This window comes from Staurois parvus, unplaced genomic scaffold (assembly GCF_062004578.1).
Source record: "Staurois parvus isolate SC_StPar_1 unplaced genomic scaffold, SC_StPar_1.0 ptg000365l, whole genome shotgun sequence".
Classification (NCBI taxonomy): domain Eukaryota; kingdom Metazoa; phylum Chordata; class Amphibia; order Anura; family Ranidae; genus Staurois; species Staurois parvus.
Genome location: NW_028318161.1, coordinates 7,644,865 through 7,665,658, shown reverse-complemented (window position 1 = coordinate 7,665,658; position 20,794 = coordinate 7,644,865). Strand labels below are relative to the sequence as shown.

At 39.7% G+C, this 20,794-nt stretch overlaps 1 protein-coding gene across 1 annotated transcript in view; it reads right to left on the bottom strand.

The window, feature by feature from the left end:
• C5 (complement C5) overlaps positions 1–20,794 on the bottom strand; it is a 98,557-nt gene that overhangs the window by 14,741 nt on the left and 63,022 nt on the right. The window contains exons 18-30 of the mRNA XM_089685259.1: positions 20,480–20,570; positions 18,338–18,420; positions 18,087–18,226; positions 12,657–12,875; positions 9,653–9,713; positions 8,233–8,322; positions 6,233–6,445; positions 6,077–6,152; positions 5,264–5,423; positions 3,748–3,843; positions 2,802–2,979; positions 1,405–1,610; positions 490–642 (exon numbers count right to left, since the gene is read on the bottom strand). Coding sequence (XP_089541385.1) covers positions 490–642; positions 1,405–1,610; positions 2,802–2,979; positions 3,748–3,843; positions 5,264–5,423; positions 6,077–6,152; positions 6,233–6,445; positions 8,233–8,322; positions 9,653–9,713; positions 12,657–12,875; positions 18,087–18,226; positions 18,338–18,420; positions 20,480–20,570 — 1,766 coding nt within the window. The remainder of the gene's footprint in view (positions 1–489; positions 643–1,404; positions 1,611–2,801; positions 2,980–3,747; positions 3,844–5,263; positions 5,424–6,076; positions 6,153–6,232; positions 6,446–8,232; positions 8,323–9,652; positions 9,714–12,656; positions 12,876–18,086; positions 18,227–18,337; positions 18,421–20,479; positions 20,571–20,794) is intronic.

The window sequence follows — 20,794 nt, the reverse complement described above, 5'->3', positions numbered from 1 at the left end:
AAGGTGTCTGGTGGAGGGAGTCATTAAGGTCACCTGGCAAGGGGTCTTCATGAGGTATTTGAGGTGTAAATAGGCATTAACATATCTTTTGTTTCCAAGGGTGGGAGAGGTCTGAGGTGTGAATTGGCCATTGCAATGTGTGACAAGCTTGGTAGGAACATCCTATGTAAAGAGTTTTGTCCATATGAGTACCTTGAAAACGCTTTGCATGTATTTTTCATGATGAAAAAAGGCTCTGGACAGCATTGGGAACTGGAAGAGTGCACCACCCCAATAAAATGCATTGAAAATGCGGCAAAACTGATAGAAAATGCACCTGTGTTGTGTTTTTGAGTCTGTTTGTCCTGTGAAAAACGCACCACAATCGCAGTAAAACTGCATAAAAATCGCAGCAAAAACTGAATATGCGTTTTTATTGCATTTCAGCTACAGATCAGTGTGAAAGTGCCCTTATGGTCACTTCCCTGGGGGGGACTCACTCAGCATTACCTCAACAGGTTTTGCAAATGGATTTCTTTCAGTCAGGTGGAAGTTCTTGAATTGCCCAGCTCTTCTGTAAGAGACTGTCACATCTAAGTTTAAGTTGAGTTTCTTCTCCAAGATGGCGATCTCTGTCAGCGCTTCCAGGGCAATGACGGTGTCCTGGGAATGAAAGGGATTACATAAATTAGTTGTACTCAGTGTTTCATGCTGTGTGTAAAGCACTTTCAATTATCATATATCATGTCTCTCCTTGTGCTATCCTGATTATGTTCAGAGATAACATCAGATGATGGCAGCCCTACCCCCATAAAGTTCAATAAGCAACTTAGACAACCAAGAAAAACACCTCCCGCGCTCAAGATCAATGTGTTGGCACCATTGGACTATTAACAGAGCGAATGGCTTTTGAGTAAGTCAATGATGGCTCCGGCTATGCTGCCCTCCAACAGGTCAGTGGAAACCAGAGATGCAACTGTAAAAACACAAAAAACAGAAGGCGCACCAGCCTAGCGCATTACCTCAATATTACCTTTATTTGAATAAAAAGCAGATGTGTACTTACAAAGGACATGAAATAAATGGCATGTCGATCAGACAATACATGAGAGCGACCACATCCAATGGACAAGTCCTTTTTGGGAATAGATTATCCAAAAGGCTGAGGGGCGATCTCCTGTTCCTCAGAGCCAATCGACCTCTGGGATCATCTATTCCCAAAAAGGACTTGTCCAGGGGATGAGGTCGCTCTCATGTATTGTCTGATCGACATGCCATTTATTCCATGTCCTTTGTGAGTACGCATCTTCTTTTTATTCAAATAAAGGTAATATTGATGTAATGCGCTAGGCTGCTGCGCCTTCTGTTTTTTTTTGTTTTTAAAGTCCAATAAGCAACTATTTGGTGGTCTGATGGCATCCATACCTGTGTTCCAAAGAATCCTCCACCATACCGTTGTTGCTCTTTCAGCCATCGCACAATGGGCTTGGCATATTCATAATCACTGGATTTCAGTACAGCCAGCAGAACGTAAGCTGTTGTCTCCACCATCATTGCTGTTTCCGCACTAGGTGTGGCTGGGTCAAATTTCTTTAGCGTATCCTTCCAATATCGATAAACCGGTGGAAAACCTACAAACATGAGATCATAGATTGCACAACATTTTAAATAGTTCTGAGACATTAAGTGTGCTATGAACTCCCACTTTAAATGGTCTCTAATATAAATGGTAATTCAATTCTTCTGGAAGAGTTATCACTATTTCTCATGGATACATACAAATAATTGCCCTAGTTTATTAGAACAGAAAATATTATATATAGTGAGAATTTTAACTCATACATGGTGGTCCAATGAGCTGCAGTGGTGCAAGATCTGCACAACAAGTGGTAACAGAGTGCCATCTGTTGGTAATTAGTATTTTACATGTATTTGCGCTGTTAAAGGATATTTAAAGAAACTTTTTTTTAAGTTTATTAATAAATGTTTATATGTGTATTTCATTGATATATCTATGCACCCCTTCAGCTGTTTTATGTAGTTGGCAGTGCAATCAACACTTTTGCTTAATAGCTTCTCTGAGACAAATACATTACTGAAAAAAGCAGCTAGTTTACTTCCACTTCAGTGTCAGTTTATTAGCACATACCTATCCATAGACTTATCCAATCATTGCACACTGCCACTATGTAAAAAACACTGACATATTATTTTATATATATATATATATATATATATATATATATACATACACGCAGTATATATATATATATATATATATATATATATATATATAAATATATATATATATATATATTATTTTTATTTTTTTTTTATTATTATTTATTTATGTATTTTCCTCAATATTGGATGGCGTAGGGAAGGGTAGAATTCTTGGTCAGGTTCTTCTGTCAGTTCATTTCATGTGACAGTGACACCCCTCCACAACTGCATGGGACAGTGCTAAAAAGTTTTCACCTTTCCCCACTCCATCCAGATCCAAAAACTAATACAAAATTTGGCTGGAGTTCTGCTTTAAGGGCCTCCATATGCAATCAATTGTGTTTTACTGCTGACATGGATTTGTGAAGCATTTTGATAGGAAGACAGTGATTGTGAATTGGCAGGTATAGCGCAAAGCAGGTTTGTGGTTATTGTTACTTTTGCCATGCAACAAAACGCATGTGATAAACAGAAGTTCTATAAATCTGTTGGAATAGCAATCTACCCTGTGAGCATGCTTTCTCATACTTTTTATTGTGGCACAAACCCTGATCATGACACAGCTAGTAATTATGATGATTACAATAACACTGACTTACTGGTTCCTTTGGTGAGTGCCTCCCCTTTTATCTTCGTCAATACTTGGAGTTTACTCTGTAGTGTTGTATCCGTCAAGTGAAGAGCGTATGCACAGACCGCCATAGTGTACATGCTTTGTGCGCTGGATGTCTGTTTGGACAGATAGTCTACAGCGAGCTTTAGGGCATCATCTATTTGCTAGAATATAGTTTTAAAAAGTAATTACCAAAAGTGTATAATAGGACCTTCAATCAGACAGAGGGGTAAAAGGACCACCAAAGCTAAATTAAAGTATATCTCCGTCCAAATCTTTTTTTGAAAGTTTTGGATGCAATGTGAAAGGGTAAGAATCTATTTTTCCTGTGCTCAGCACAACTAGAAAGAACATAATGGTAAATTCAAATTGGTACATTTGTCACTGAAAGAGCAATGGAGTGGGATCTTCCAATGGGGACACGTGCTCAAGTGACGATTTTCAAAGGTAATTTCTCCCTCATTTTCAAAAGATTACCTTTTATGTCTTTGGTGTCTTCAGAACAGGAAGTAAAGTGAATTCTTTCAACAAGACAGGCAGCAGACAACATTCCCTACTTTATCTAACAAAATCTAAACTTTATCAAAAAAAAAAACAAACTGGCTAGAGATACTTTTTATCAAAATAATATACAGAAAGGAGATACAGAAGAGATCCTACTCATCTCTGTGTAGTCCATTTTTTAGCATTAGGTGCCATTGCAAACCAACAACCAAATAACAAAATAGCAGTAGGTGCTTTTCATCTATGGGAATCTTAAACAGGAAGTTAGCTGTGTATGGAATTATTTCCCCGACTACAGCATTTTTAACATAGACACCATTAATAAATTCTGGAAACTTTGCATTTATGTAAAACCCAGTGTGTGTGACAGTTACTGCATCATTTGTATTTAAAGACCCCTTAGGAACTTTGTGTTCCTCTGGACTTACAGCGAGCGGACACATATGGAGTGATTTTTGCATCCCAATTACAACATATGCTGTTAGATACAGAGTCTTCTCAGCCGCCTCTCTGGGAATTGTTCCCTGAAATACAAGGCACAGAGGAAATAATAACTAAAATTGATTATAAACAGATCTCCACCAACTGCTACAAGTCATTATCTATATGATATATAGATAGACATGAAGCAGAAAAAACAAGAATGAAATAGATGGATCTGAAAGAGAAGAGAAGAGGAGGGTAGGGGAGGGGAGGGAAGGGGAGAAGAGAAGAGAAGAGAGAAGAGACGCCCTGTCCTGGGTTGGGAAAATTTAGTGTATAGCTCTGCTGTAACCATCTGAGCTGAAATTTACTTTTAGGTCTGATCAATTTTATCCCTAAAACTGGTGGCTGATTGCTTCAGTGACTAACAGTCACCACTCTCTGCTCCCCGAAGACCAAGAACCAAGTGATCAACAGTCTTTAATTGTTGAGTTCTTGGTTGAGATGGCGGGGGACAGATGCAGCATAAGATCGATGCTGCATCCACCTAGGTGAGTATGTAGGTTTGTTTCTGTTCAAAAGCCATACTTCTGTATTAAGGATATTTTCTGGAAGACACTACTTGTAGAAGTTGGGTGGGAACCCTTTCACTGAAGAGTGTTTCAAGGAGCTGCCCTTGGACATCATGAGTAGGACCTCACACCTATTGTATCTTGCACCCTCTCTTTTCTTTCGTGCCTGTGTTCAAGATCTGCAAAAAACATCAAAAACACACCCCTAGACTGAGCCTGATATTTGTCAGTGTGCTTCTGGAGCTGATACAAGGGCTGGCAGCCTCCAAAAGGGTAAGAGAGACCGTGTATTTCCGATAGATAGATAGATAGATAGATAGATAGATAGATAGATAGATGGATGGATGGATGGATGGATGGATGGATGGATGGATGGATGGATGGATGGATGGATGGATAGATAGATAGATAGATAGATAGATAGATAGATAGATAGATAGATAGATAGATAGATAGATAGATAGATAGATAGATAGATTAGATAGATAGATAGATAGATAGATAGATAGATAGATAGATAGATAGATAGATAGATAGATAGATAGATAGATAGATAGATAGATAGATAGATAGATAGATAGATAGATAGATAGATAGATAGATAGATAGATAGATAGATAGATAGATAGATAGATAGATAGATAGATAGATAGATAGATAGATAGATAGATAGATAGATAGATAGATAGATAGATAGATAGATAGATAGATAGATAGATAGATAGATAGATAGATAGATAGATTAGATAGATAGATAGATAGATAGATTAGATAGATAGATTAGATAGATTAGATAGATAGATAGATGGATGTATAGATAGATAAATAGATACACATAAAAAGATGTCAGATACAAACAGAAAGTATTACATAGATAATATAATAATTCTACAGCTTCCTATCACTCTTCCCCTGGGTAGTGGAGGGTTCATCGCTGCTGTTTTGTCACCTGTAGTTTGATAGGGTTCGTTGAGGACTTTTCCTGGAAGGATCCGTCTCTGGATTGGCATTTTTCGATCAGCCAGATCAGACTGTTACATACAGACATGTGATCCAGGGATACGTATTTCTGAACTTCTCCAAAGGTGCGCAGAGCAAAAGCTGTTAACCTGAGAAATAAAGCGTGATCACAGCCCTTGTTATAGGGAACCTGTCACCTACAAGTATGAACATGCAGCAGTTCACAGACTAGCTAAATAATAAGTTTCTTCTGAATATTTCAGTGTTTGGATTAAATTAGAATGTAATGATCTGATATGCCCAGAGTTCCAAGTTCACACAGATTTTGGTTATAGAGTCAAAGAAGAGAAGCTAAAAATAGATTTTCACTGCTGATTACGGTACTTGGAAAGGGCAAGAAGAATGGAAAAAATACAATATCCAGGTTTTATAATGCCTCACTAAATTATATTATGCCTTTAACGCAACATAGACTGGTACAGTAGGGTATATGTTATAGTCTGTGCTGATAATATTACCTATACCCAGGATCCTGCTTGACAAATCTGTTTCTTTTGACCAGCCCTGAATATGAGCCTGCGGAGATGCAGGCAGTGTGCTCCCTACTTCAAGCTTTAACCTCTCTCTGAGCTATCTGCAGCCCTACTCAATCTCTGCAGCATAAGAGGAAGATTGCAAAGCATAGAATCATGTGACAAGAGGCTGCAGTAAAGTCTAATTAATCAGGCTGCAATGGACTGAGATTGAGGTAAAAAAAAATATAAAGAATCAGAATACAACGATTGACAAGGTTATCCCATACCATGTGCTGGAGTCGCTGTCTCTCCGAAGGCTGTAGGAATGGTCCCTATTGCGAAAGGCGAGAATGCTGGAAACTCCTGGAAGAAAGATATTATTATGGTAAGGATATGGAAGACAAGTATCAGGAAACCTGCAGCACAGTGCGGAGAGCACTCACCATCCTTCAGCTTCCTCTGCATGTCTATCTGAATCGTGAAGGTGTTGGGGCCCAGCAGGGTCCATTCATTCTTGGTTTCCAGATAATGGTAGACGTAGAAGATGGGCGCCACTCTCATAAGCTCTGTCTCTGCACTGCCTTTTGGAATACTGACCAGAGTCTGTATGCTCTTCCCACTCACAATCGTATCCATCACCTCACCCAAAATGTTTCCTGTAGTCCATGCAAGTAGTTAGTAAATGAATAGAATACTGGCTAAAAAAAACATATTCAGAGAGTGATTAATGTTTCATACTCAAAGTGGTCTAAGGTTATTAGTAGTGTACCCCAAGGTTCAGTGTTGGGACCCTTACTTTATAAATGATATAGAGTTTGGGATTAAATGTGTCATTTCAGTATTTGACACCAAGCTATGCAGTGAAATAACGTTCTTACAGGATGTCCCCAACTTACAAGCTGACCTCAGTGCACTGTTTATTTGGGCAACTATGTGGCAAATTATTATACAGTATTTATAAAGCGCCAATAGTTCGCTCAGCGCTGTACATTACAGAGGGGAACAGAACATGTGACAGAACAATACCAATACAATGCAAAACATGAGGGGATCGAGGGCCCTGCTCTTTCGAGCTTACAATCTAGGAGGGAGGTTTAATGTTGGTAAACTAAAAATGATGCACTTGCAGGCTAAAAACATGCATGCATCTTACATACTAGGAGGAATACAACTGGGAGAATCAATGATAAAGAAGGATCTGGGTGTTCTGGTAGACCAGTTTTTACTTTTTGTAACCTTGTTTTGAGCACCAGTTCACAAAAAAGATATCAGAGAACTGGAGAAAGTGTAGAAAAGGGCAACCAAACTTTCAGGAGGCATTGAGGAGCTCAGCTATGAGGAAAGATTAGCTGAATGGAAATTGTTCTCTCTTGAGAAGAGGCAATTGAAGAGGACATGATCATTGTATAAATATATAAGTGGCCCATACACATGATGTAGAGTTATTTATTTTAAGGTCATCACAAAGGACAAGGGGGCACTCTTTACATCTAGAGGAAAAGAGATTTAACCTCCAAATATGGAAAGGCTTCTTCACAATAAGAGCTGTGAAAATGTGGAACAGACTCTATCAAGAGCAGGTTTTGGCCAGCTCAGATTGTTTTTAAAAAGGTCTGAATTCTTTCCTCATTGCACAAAACAGAATTGAATACTTATAAATAAGTAGTAGCACCAGGAGTAATTGATCCAAAGAATATCCGATTGCCTCCTGGGGAATCAAAAAGGAATGCCCCCTCCCAACTAAGCAAATAGAGCATGCTTTATTGGGTTTTTTGCCTTCCTCTGGATCAACTGTTTGCATGAGATTGTGTATATGGAGGTTTTCTATTTTCTGTGTGTGTATTTTTTTCTATTGGTTGAACTAGATGGTCTTTTTTTCAACCAGACTAACTATGTTACTATAAGATGCACAAAGGACAGATGTATTAAACAAATTTTCTGTTGGTAAAGCCCAACTCCAGTTTATTTTATTTCAACGTTTAAGATGGAGTGGCGAATGATGAGATTCTTAATCAGTTTTGTATTGATCTTTCTGTTCCCTTGGGGAGATTTCTTCTCACTTCCTTTCTTGGCGACACCTAGTCACACCCCCCATACACAGGGTGTCACAGGGACAGAGCAAAGGAAAACCTTCAAAACCAGGACACAGACAGCAAAATACTTGGAATATGTAACTCTTATACATTCCACCAAAAACTATATAATGATTTTAATGGTGTTTTAGAACAGTATAAAAAGGACAGGACAGTATAAAATTAGAAAAGGTAGAACTTCATTGACTTTTTGTAACCTTGATGCTCAATCCATATGCCAGTTATTCATATCATCAGCAGTTCAGCATGTAATGGGCCTCTAACACACATAATACGTTGGATCCCAGGGCCCACTTTGCTGATTTAAAAACTAGGCCAGAAGTCTGGCAATTGTGCAACGGGTGGTTTACCATTGACGGAGAGGATTCGGTTGATTTTTGATTTTGGCACAATGTTCGGTGGAATTTTGAAGGCCACTTCTTGATTTCTCTTCATTATTCCTGGAATTATTAAAATGCAAAAGAAGGTTCAGCTGACCTTAGGCAAGAGAAAAGCCTAAAGAATTTTTCAGGATGACAATTTGCGGTTGATTTGTTAAAATGTGGAGACTGCAAAATCGAGTGCAGAGCTGCAAAGAAACCAATCAGCTTTCATTTTTTTTTTTCAAGATGAAGTTCAAAGCTAATTGGCTACCATGCATAGCTGCTCCAGTTTTGGTAAATCAACTCCTTTGTGTTATGCAGCAGTATATGGCAGACTGGATCAGACTGGAGTCCTATCAGTGAAGATCAGAACTCATGAATAAGTAGTGCTGCATGTGTGACCCCACATTGTTACTCCACAAAGGGATTTCCTCCCCTGATTTCTGTATAGCTCAAATGCTAAACAGACAGCTCTAAATTCAATATATGTGATATATTTTACCCACCAAGGTTTGTTGTTTGTTTTCAGTCTCACAGTCCAGACACCCTCATTGGACAGTAGAGTCAGGTCCTAGACCTCTCAGTAGACTGTACTGCAAAATATTGTGCAGCCTGGTTCAAAACCTGCCCCCAGCCTGTGACTGGACAAAGAAGGGGCAGAGGTATACTGATTACATCACATGCCTCCGTCTTTTTCTCCAGAAAGGATGCTGAGACAGCACTTTACAAAGCAACAATGTGCTGATTGGTTCAGTGCTACCCCAGCTCTCTCAGCTGCAGTTCAAAGCACTATTTCTTAAATTGCAGCCCCACTAGCTGCTTATGCTCACCTGCCCGGCCTCCTCTACTATCCCCATTACTCCCCTTTGGACTGAAGAAAATGGCTGGTATTTCTGGGTGTGGGGAGCATGCGATTCATTCCCATGTGACCAGGCTGGTACTTGGTTATCTGCCACTCACAACTTTGATTTGATTTGATTTACATATGATTTCTTAAAAAGATTGCCACAGCCCAATGAAATGACAGGGGGAAGAAGTAAAAAGGAATATAGGCCTTACATCTGTTCTGGTATTATCTCAAGGTCATATATTCTATTTGTACTCTGTATTTTCTTTTTCTTTGGAAATCTCCATGATGCTTTTACTCATACTGCAGAAGTGTGTTTCTGTATAAGTTTTTGTTGTTAAATGAGACATTTTTTAAAATAAAAAACTACCTGATTTAAAAAAAAAAGGAGTATGGACAGCTACATGGGCCACCATTAAACTAATTATGTTGCATTGCCTTGCATTGGCAAGCACAGAGTTCCAGGAAGACCCATTCAGATACCTACATACAGTATAGATGAGATAACCCTTTTGACTGGTCAGACATAAAAAATCAGGAAAGCCAGATGTAAAAACGTACCACGAATTCCTTGTGGATCCAGTGTAAATCCCATGCTATTTTCTTCTTGAATCCCTTCTGGCTGTTTTGAGAGAGGAGACAGTCAATACAAGAACAATTCTGACTGTAAAAGCCAAAAAAAAGACCCCAAGCTCCTTCTGACTGTTTAGTGAAGAGGGACAACATTCAGAAAATTAAGCAAATGTGTATATTGTTTATATATCTATATCAGGCTGTTCATAGATTGCAGTCTTAGTTTTTACTTCTAAATTATGTTTCAGTTAGGGCATCGCTTTTCACTTGGAAATCTAGGGCAAAAAGGCCGTCATTCTTCTCTGGGTTTGGGGGTGTATAGGTGTTTAAAAGAACACTATTATCTAAATCAGGGGTCTCCAAACTTTTGAAACAAAGGGCCAATTTACTGCCCTTCAAACTTTAGGGGGGCTGAATTGTGGCCAGCGGGAGTAGAAAATGCCTTGGCACCAGTGGGAGTAAACAATACCCTAAGCTTTGTGGTCAGTGGGAGGAACAGTGCCCCATCAATGGTGTCAGTGGGATAATTAGTTGCCCATTTCTTGTATCAGTGGGAAGAACAGTGCCCCATCACTGGTGTCAATGGGAGGAACAGTGCTCCGTCGCTGGTATCAGTGGGAGGAATAGTGCTCTATTGCTGGTGTCAGTGAGAGAAATAGTGCCCCATCGCTGGTGTCAGTGGGAGGAACAGTGCCCCGTCTTTGGGATCAGTGGAAGGAACAGTGCCCCATCACTGGTATCAGTGGGAGGAATAGTGCCCTATCGCTGGTGTCAGTGAGAGTACTGCCTCGTCGCTGGTGTCAGTGGGAGGAACAGTGCCCTGTTGTTGGGGTCAGTAGGAGGAACAGTGCCCCATCATTGGGGTCAGTGGGAGGAATAGTGCCCAATAATTTGTGTCAGTGGGAGGAATAGCACCCCATCGTTGGTGTCAGTGGGAGGAATAGCACCCTATTGTTGATGTCAGTGGAATGAATAGTGCCCCTTCATTGCTGTCAGTGGGAGGAATAGCGTCCCATCGTTGGTGTCAGTGGGAAGAATAGTGCCCCATCGTTGGTGTCAATGGAAGGAATAGTGCTTCATATCAGTGGAAGGAAAAGTGCCCCAAGGGCTGGATAAAAGCAAGCAAAGAGCCACATCCGGCCCACTGGCCACAGTTTGGAGACCCCTGAGCTAAATAATAAAAACATATAAAAAGAATCAAAACATGTAAAGTTATCACCTAGATCTACACACGTATATACAAGGCCTGCTAAGGTGGTACTGTTTGTTCCACCCCTTTACTGTCCTGGAACATTGTCTCACTTTAGGACTGCTGTAAAAAATAAAAATGAGACCATGCTACTGGGTACTGAACTAGCGCTCAAATTGCTCAGGAAATCTGTACATAACTACTGCTATCCACACCTCTGGATCGACTGATGATTTTTATATACATTTCACTGAAGGTCACCTCTGCTAATGTATTGTTTCATCATAGGCTCAGTTTACCTTGGACTGGTTTGTACCAAGGTGAATTCACATTAAAAGTATGTGTTTATGAAGTGTAGGTCTAACCTCCGCAAGGGCAGCTGATTTTGCCCTAAATTCTTTTCCTTCTAGTACAAGTGGCAGCCAGGCAAACAGCAACATTCACGCCACTGTCTTAGTAAACAGTATAGGTCTATTGCAGAATAACATGGATGGGGCATAGGGAAGCTGTGGGACACTCCAGAACACTGAACAAGAATGTGAGCAAACTCTTCCCTTTGCAGCTACTTCTCAGAATAGTCCCTTCAGCAGTAGAACATAAAGTGGACAGCACTGGGACACCATCAGCAATGTCCCAGGCCAGGCAAGCTTTAAAGTGTTATTAAAACCACAACAATAAAATCAGTCTGTATATGCAGTAAAGCATGCTTGTTATGCTCACTGTGGAACTTAAGAGGTTAATCCACAGCATTGTGTAAAAAGGATGCTTGATCCTGTCTTCTCTGATTCTCCCCTTCTTCAACGTTCCCCACTTCATCTCCTAATAGAGCACAGCCTCGGGGACACTCTGCACATGCTCAGTTTGGTGTAAACTGCTAGAGAGTTTTTTCTTTTTCTTGGGAGAGAGCATGTGATCAGCACAGGGCCAATCAGCACTGTCCAGTCAAAGGGTCAGGGGTCATGTAATCTCATAGGGCAGTGAGAGGAGAATGAAAACTCCTCCTACAAGCTTTAACCAGTGCTCATCTAGACACTGATACAGTAACAAGACTGCTCTAACTGCTGATGAGAAAATGTATTTAGCAGTTTATATTTACTAAAATAATTGCATTTCCATGTTCTGTGTACTGTGGGAGACCAGATATAGTGAATGCAGGGTCCTGGGCTTAGTAACACTTTAATTATAGTGTACCAGGGGTTAACTGTAGCAACAGTCACTGGGATCCTTCTCTCAGGGATGTACTCACAGTATCCCTGGGACTTGGATGTCTCTGTCCAGACTCAGGCAGACATACTCCTCAGTGAAACCTCCAGACTGCATCCTCAATGAAACCCCACTTTTAGCGTCCAAAGAATTTGTATCACAATATGCCCCCAACTTAGCACAGCTGGGACCTCTATAAGCTCCTAGTAAATGTCAGCTGTTTGCCTGAGAGGGAAGCAGCCCTCCAGGCTAGGAACATTTCCTACAGAACAAGAACAGGGCAGCTCCAGGATTCAGACTATTTATGCTCACTCCCAGCCACCATCTGGGAACCTCCCCAGGGATTGGCTAAAGACAACATAATATTCAGTTGCTGATTTGCTTCATCTAGCCCACTACATTCCAGAACTATCAAGAAGGCAAGGGGAAGCAACCAAGCCCATAGTCTGTGAAACTCAGAGCAGACCAAAGAAACAACAAGTAGCTCCATTGATTACAGGAGAACTAAGGAACTCATTTTTCCTAACCTAGCATCTATCTAGCAGGGTGCTACAGAAGTTTAGGAAAAAAAACTGACCTATTTTTGAATGAAACACTTACCACCACCCGCAGGTTCTTGATCACAATCTCCTTCTTGGAGGCATGCAGTGTGAAGATGACCGGGTGGAGTCCGAGCTCCAGAGGCAGGAGATTGAATGTAAATGTCTTTGGAATCAGTGGATGAATTTCATCACGACAGCTTCTTGGACTTCTATATTGACTAGAGGAGGAATCACTCACAAGACAGACTTCTTTACTCACTGACACGCTGACGCAACCCTGCAGAGAAGGATTTCATTCACCATTTCCGTGAAAATAATTATCAGCAATTCATATCTATAACACACTCTCTGTCCATATACTGTATATGATCAACTAACTGTTAAAGGAAAACTCTGCTTTGTTCAGTGGGAAGGTTATTTTGTAACATTTGAAGGTAAATAGTGCTGCAACTTTCACATTTTTTACTTGCATGATTTTCCATACAGAATTAGTACCATGTAGCACTATAGAGCATTCTTATAATGGTAGGTATTCATGTTTCACAGAGTTACAAATGATTCCTGTAGTGGTGATCTATGAGTAGACATGTTTTCTGGCTATCGCTTGTGTTTACAGAGCAACAAAGTTGAGTACTGTCCATGATACTTTTTTATTTGCACTACCAATTTAATTTCCAGAACAAGCTTTTGGGGTATACCCCTTTCTTCTAAGTTTCAAGCAATATTTAACTGTTAATGCAAATAGAAAGAAGTATCATAGACAGTACTCAAATGTGTTGTTTAAAGTGCATTAATACTGCTGCAGTTACATTAAAGTGGAATTAAACTGAAAACTAAAAATGTAATATATTGCAGCTTACCAATCATTAAATGTGGCTGTATTAGTTTATTCTTTGGCATTTTCCCCTCTGTTTTCACCTGGTGATCTGACAAGTAACACACCTTCTGTATTAGAGTGCCCCCACTCTAAATGATGGAGCAACAAAGACACCTTTGGACAGCAGCATTGTTAATATGGGGGAGTGTTAGATGTACTGTATCTAGATTTAATTACACTAACTAACTGAAGTCAAATTCTAGCCAACACTATATAAGTAGTTACAGCAACAGTTGTTTTCCTTTTGGGATAAGGGTTTTAGAAAAATAAATAAAAGCACCCCTGTTAGTGGTAAATAGTTTGTCTCAACCCTCCAACTGCTACATTTGCAAGACAGCTTGTTCTGTTGAAAAACAACAGACTTGCTGGCAGGATCACAAGGTGAAAATACAAGAAAAAAACCTAAAAAGAAATTGAATGCAGCCACCACATCTAAACATTGGTAAGCTGCAATATAACAAATGTTTGCTTTTGGGTTTGATAATACTTTAAGCATTATGGATGTTTACATGGCTGAAATACATGTATCAGCAAATGATTTCTATGCGATTATTTATTGAAAGATAAGTGAACCTTTAATTCCAAAAAAACAAACTGATGGTTTTCATAAACATTACAACCAGCACCACTGCTAGACTATTTTGCGCCCTAAGCAAGACCAGCTACTTGCCCCCCCCCAAAAAAAAATAAACAAATAAACAAAAATTAAAAACAGTAGAAAACATTAAATCAACAAACCATGAAACTGCCAAATTTCTTTTAATTTACAAAAATAAATGCCATAAGATGCCACCAGCACCAATAATAAAGACCAAATCAGTGTCACAGACGGACTGTAGCTGTGGCTGGCAGTGGCAGAGTGACAGTTGCAGTGAGTAGAGGATGATGGATCCACACTCTAACAGATCCCAGGCCGGAATTCCCAAAACAATGGGGGGAGATAAAACGTTGTGACAGCAGGCAGCCCAGCACACACACACAAAGAGAACACCTGAACTGAAGGAGGCACTAGAAGAGCAGGTTGTGGGATTGTGATGATGTCATCACTCACTGACACATTGCACATGTGATGAATGGTCGGCCGGGTCACACTCACACAGACACGAGACATCAGAGTAAGACATTACCTTCCTCCGCAGGCACGCCTCCGCTGATGAATGGAGAGAGAAGGGCTGGAACTGCACAGTGATCAGCAGCCACCTGCTGGCTTGCAGTAAGGGACTTAGTCTGAGAGGAACACTGGAAGGAGCAGCAGCTCAGCTGCTACACTTGCCCCAGACACCCAGCATCTTCCTCTGTCCTTTTTTCCTCCCCTCTCCCGCCCCTTCCCTCAGCTGAAGCATCAATCATGACATGGCGGCATCCCACACACGGAGTGCTAGCCTGTGCTGTGCCCAGATGCCCCTAAGTGGCACTGTACCCTAGGCGGTCGCCTAGTTTGCCTAGTGGAAGCACTGGCCCTGATTACAACCACATAGAACAACTGATGCTTAAGCTGATTTGGAGCTAATGTCAACAGGCTTTTGTTAGTTTCAGAACTTCTCTCCATATACAATTTGTTCTGTCCCATGTACAGTATATGTGTTTTTCAGCTATTGCATTGAATTACTGTATATCTGGTTATTTTAATTCTGTTGTATGCTGATATCTACTGGTGTTTTAGGACCACTAAAACGTTTTTATTGTGATTTAGTACATCCCTCCGTTTCCCTTACTGGTCAGTGCTAGTTGGCACATTCTTAGCAAAACCTACCCTGTTGCCTTGATTTTCCCTAAGTATAGTTTTGGTTATTGCAGAGACAGGGTATAGAGAGTCATTGACTTCTTGCAGTTTAAAAGACTGGAAAAATATTATCTGTACTTTACCTATCTGAAGTACTACTGTGTTGAATTCAACTGCATCGTATTGAAGTGTTAAGCTGCCTGTGGATTGTAGCAGGTCAGCAGGTGACCATACTGTCCAGACAAAAAAGACCCACAACTACCAGGTCTTAGCTTCCCAGACCTCAGAAAAAAAATGCCTGATAATATCCAAGGGAAATTACCAACAGTAGGTTCAAGGTATAGGGACGAATATCTAGTATCTTCTCCACCTTTCTCCTTCTTTTTAAAGTTCAGCAAATATTTAGCCAGAGCTAAGAATGATCCAAGTTTCTCAATTATCAACTTGAGCATTCCTAGCCCTCCAATTACAAAAAGAGAAAAGGTCACCACTAAATACAAACACTCTACAAACTTGGTCTCCATTGTCCCACTTGACAATGATGCTAAAACTATGCTTCTTCTGGGAAAGGATACCATAATGCATGGTAACTCAAAAGGGATAACTACTTTGACGGACAGACTTTCTGTGAGCAATCAAGCCTATATCAGAGATCCATCTTACAGCAGCATCTGTGAAACAACATCAATAACTACCAATAATGGCAGCAAGACTGAATCTTAGACAGGTAATGCCAACATCCTGCACCACAATGTTCATGTTCATTAGTTCATAGACAATAAAACTAGTGAACCTAAATCAACATTTTCCTCTACTAAAGCTACAGAGTTGCTCACAGAGAACCATCTGCAACCTCAGGATAGTTCTGTCACCAGTGAGACTATACCTGACAACTGCAAAACAGTAATATCTCTTCACTTAGAGAATCTTACCAAGTGCTCAAAAGATTTGGATCTTTGAGAAGGTCAAATGCATCTGCAATTACTATTGAATAATCTCAGAAGCGTCTCAGCTTGGTGTCAAGAGCACGCTGCATTTACTCATCAAAACCTGTTGACAAATTCCTTAAAGTCCTGTGCCAATGGGTTTGCATATTTAAATTCCCATACAAGTCTTGGTATCGAAGAGAGCATGGCAATATTGTCAACAAAGCTAATTTTGGGAATTTACTAATGTATGTTACGTAGATAAACAGAATTATATAGCCTAATTGGTTACATTTCCATAAAAATATATGGGAATGCAAAATTGGCTTGAACCAGGTTAGAAGGAGATTGACTGTGCACCTGTCAATGATGATTATAAATGGATTTGTAGACTGGTTGTAATTGTTTTGGAACAAGCCCAGTTGATTGAACAGGACAAATAAAATTTACAGACGTTTTCATGAAACAATGATTTGTTAGTGATAAAGACTGATCTAACTCATTTTATTTTTTTAATCAATATTGTGCATTTTGTTTTGTAATGAAAGTAGCTGTTTTATAGAAAATTCTATTACTGAATAACAGTTTTCGAATAAAATCCAGTCTGAACTGGAAAGTGATCATTATGGCACATATATATTTAGTCTGGCTGAAAAAAGACAAAAGCCTGTCTAGTTCAACCATAAAAAGAGAAAAAAAGAAAAAACAAACCTTGTAATCCTATACCCACAGTTGATCCAGAGGAAGGAAAAAAAAAATAAGCAAAGCATGATCCAATTTTCTTCTGCAGGGGAAAAAATTCTTTCCAGATCAAATTAAATGAACTAGTAGTGAACTAGATCCATAAAGGCAGAAGGCAAACTGCCATTTTCTTTCAAGTTTGGCAATGCTGCCCAACACTGTTGATGTAAACAAGCCCTGCATTTTAGGTCATACATTATAAAAAAATAATCAGATCTGATATCAGTCATTTGCCAATGTGTGTGGCTATGTGCACCATAGCCTTAGTACCCAAATGGAGACACCTCCTCTGGGAGCCCACAGATGTTCAAGAATCCACCACTTAAAGCTCCTGATGCCCCTAATCCTGGAAGACAATCCCCCAACAAAGTGGGGAGCCTCTTAATTGCCAACTGAAATGAACATTTTAGGGTTGATTTACTAAAAGTAAATATACTGTGCACTGCAAGTGCAGTTGCTTTAGATCTGAGGGGACGCTCTGAAATGAGACTAAGCTCTGCAGATTTCTTACATCCAATCATGTGCAAACAAAAATGCTGTTTTTTTTATTTTCCTTGCATGTTCCTCTCAGATCTAGAGCGACTGCAATTTCACTGCACAGCCTATTTGCCTTTAGTAAATCAACCTCTTTGGATTGTAGAATAGAGTGTGGGGATGAGAGTGCCCTGTATTGCCACCTGGTGGAAATTCAGTTAGTTTTTGAACTCTTTGGTATGACAGGTTTACTTTCAGATATTTTTAGGCTGCATGTACACTGAAACTATCGTAGATGTGTATTCTACTGGCAGCAGAGAAATCTAAACGCTGCAAAAACGGGCACACGTGGTATCGCATTTACCCAAGATTAGCGCTTGGACCTTTATTCATTTCATTGGCCAGAGTACTTGCCATTGAAATTAATAAACACCCAAGCGCTAAACGTGGCTAGTGCTTAGTTGCATTTACATGCGTTTTTGCTGTGTTTGGTGTTCTCCTGAATGCGATTCTTGTGTGTTCAGAAGAGGGACTTTTAACTGCACCTAAAGTCTGCTGCTCCTAAACTCTGATAAAAGCCTATGTCTTTTGCTGAGTTGAGTTCAGGGGCTTTGGCAAAAAAATGCCAAAAACTCCTAAACTCACGTTTAGGAGCAGCAGTGTATATGAGACCTTACAGATGTGAACTAGCATGAAGGAAATGTAAGGTCTTTCCAGTGTTAAAATGAAAATGGGTGCCATAATTACCATAACTTTGGAAGCTTGGTAGTTGTAAACGGTCACTTTGATCTGAACTTGCTCTCCTCGCACGATAGAGTAGGGCAGTTGCACATCCAAAAACAAGTCTTTAAACACTTTAAATGTCAGCGAGTCAGCAACACAGATACCTAGAAGGTAACATCCAAGTGGAGTATTAGTGAAGTTGGCCACTAGAGGTGCTATATTAATTCCCATTTCTGCAAAAGGGAAAGTCCATATACTAAGATTCAGACATTCACCTTTATCGGACATGCTGATTCCTTGCACTTCCCATGTAGTGAGAGAGTCTGGAAGACTTATTTCTATTTTCTTACTGCCACTTCTAGGGGAAAACAGACAATCCAATGAATTTAGAATTACATAACAGTATTAAAAATGCAACATATTCCATAAAGTATGATCTGTCACAGATTTTCATAATGGATACTGAGTTTAAGGTAGAACTCTGCTAAGCAACATGTATGCCCAAACTCATCATAAGAAGAATAACAGTGTATTTTCAAAGAAGCTACAAATGTTTCTCCTGTGTTTCCCCTGTGCGGCACAGTGTATCACTATGTGTGGTATAATTTGCAGATAATTGACAGCCATGCAGATGCTAATTTTATAGACACCACTGGGGATAACACATAGCTATCCTTACTATTCAATGTCTTAAAAACCTAACTGTATCACGGGTCCAAGAATTCTTTGATATCTGGAATCTTTCATTCAAACCTTGCCTACAGATACCCAAAAATCAATAGTACAATGTTTTCAATATACACAATGGTTTCAAACCAGACTGTTTGACACAGCTAATGTGTAAGGTAAAGTCTATGGGCTTGGAAAAATCCATATGTAAATGGTTAGAAAACTGGCTAAAAGATTGTATTCAAAGAGTAGTGGTTAATGATTCATACTCTGAGGTCATCAGTGGTGTACCCCATGGTTCAGTGTTGAGACCCTTACTTTTTAATATAGTTATAAACGATATAGGTTCTGGGATTAAAAATCCCATTTCAGTCTTTGCAGATGGCTCCAAGCTGTGCAGTGGAATAACGTCCTTACAGGATGTCTCCAACTTACAAGCCGACCTCAATGCACTGTTTAATTGGGCAACTATGTGGCAAATGAAATTTAATGTTGATAAATGTAAGGTTATGCACTTGGGGGCTAAGAATATGCATGCATCATACATACTAGGGGGAGTACAACTGGTGGAGAAGGATCTGGGAGTTCTGGTAGATCACAAGCTTAATAATGGCATGCAATGCCAAGCTGCAGTTTCTAAAGCGAGCAAAATCCTCTCTTGTATTAAAAGAGGTATAGACTCCAGAGAGAGAGAGAGATCATATTACCCCTGTACAAATCATTAGTAAGACCTCAACTGGAATATGCAGTTCAGTTTTGGGCAGCAATTCACAAAAAGAACATTGGGAACTGGAGAAAGTACAGAGAAGGGCAACCAAACTGATAAGAGGCATGGAGGAGCTCAGCTATGAGGAAGGATTAGAGGAACTGAATTTATTCTCTCTTGAGAAGAGGAGATTAAGGGGGGATATGATCAACATGTATAACTACATCAGTGGTTTATATAGTGAACTCGGTGTAGATCTATTCACCCTGAGGTCATCACAGAGCATAAGGGGGCACTCTTTACGTCTGGAGGAAAAGAAATTTAATCTCCACGGAAAGGTTTCTTCACAGTAAGAGCTGTGAAAATGTGGAATAGACTCCCTCAAGAGTTGGTTCTGGCCAGGTTCGTGGATTGCTTCAAAAAAGGCCTGGATTGTTTATTAGATACATAGAGTATAACTGGATACTGACATTTATAGGTAAAGTTGATCCAGGGAATATCCGATTGCCTCTCGGGGGATCAGGAAGGAATTTTTTTCCCAGCAGGAGCAGATTGGATCATGCTTTGCTGGGTTTTTTTTGGCTTCCTCTGGATCAACTATGGGTATAGGATTATAACTTTTTTTTTCATGGTTGAACTAGATGGACTTTTGTCTTTTTTCAGCCAGACTAACTATTTAACTATGTAACTGTGAAACAATGACCCTCCAATTGATATCCTACCCTCCAATTAAAATTAAAATATATTTTATGCTATACCAGCTAAAGCCTCTCCTCATTCCATCATCTGCTAGTTGTTAGACCAACCTCTATCCATTCCCCCCCTTTTTTTTTTTCCTTCTGTTTCTTAATGTTCATCTTTGACCCAGCACTGATACCTGGTTCTTATACTATAATATCAAACTGTATGTTTTCAATGTTGTATTGTCCTACTGGCCAAATGTTGTGGCTATTTGTTAATTGCATTCTCCCATCAAAAAACAAAAAACAAAAACAAAAACTGTAGTATTCTTCAGGACTTTGCTACCTAGCATATTGAATACCTGTCTGTGATGGCATGCTCCTCCCACAGCCAACTTTCTGGGAAATAACTGCGAATATCTGGCTCATCCAAATTGAAAACCGTCCTGATATCTGAAAGAGAACACAATACTTAAACTTCAATACAATACACCTTCATCTGTCCTCTTCCAGTGGATGCAGGAATAGTTCAGTACTACTGTGGTAAAGACATTAGCATGTATGACCCCCTACAGAGGACAATGTTAATAGCTTCTTTGTATAGCACTTTCAAATAGGTTAGCCCTATATAAATGTATAATAATAACTGTGTATGACTGTAATTAGAGTGCAATTAG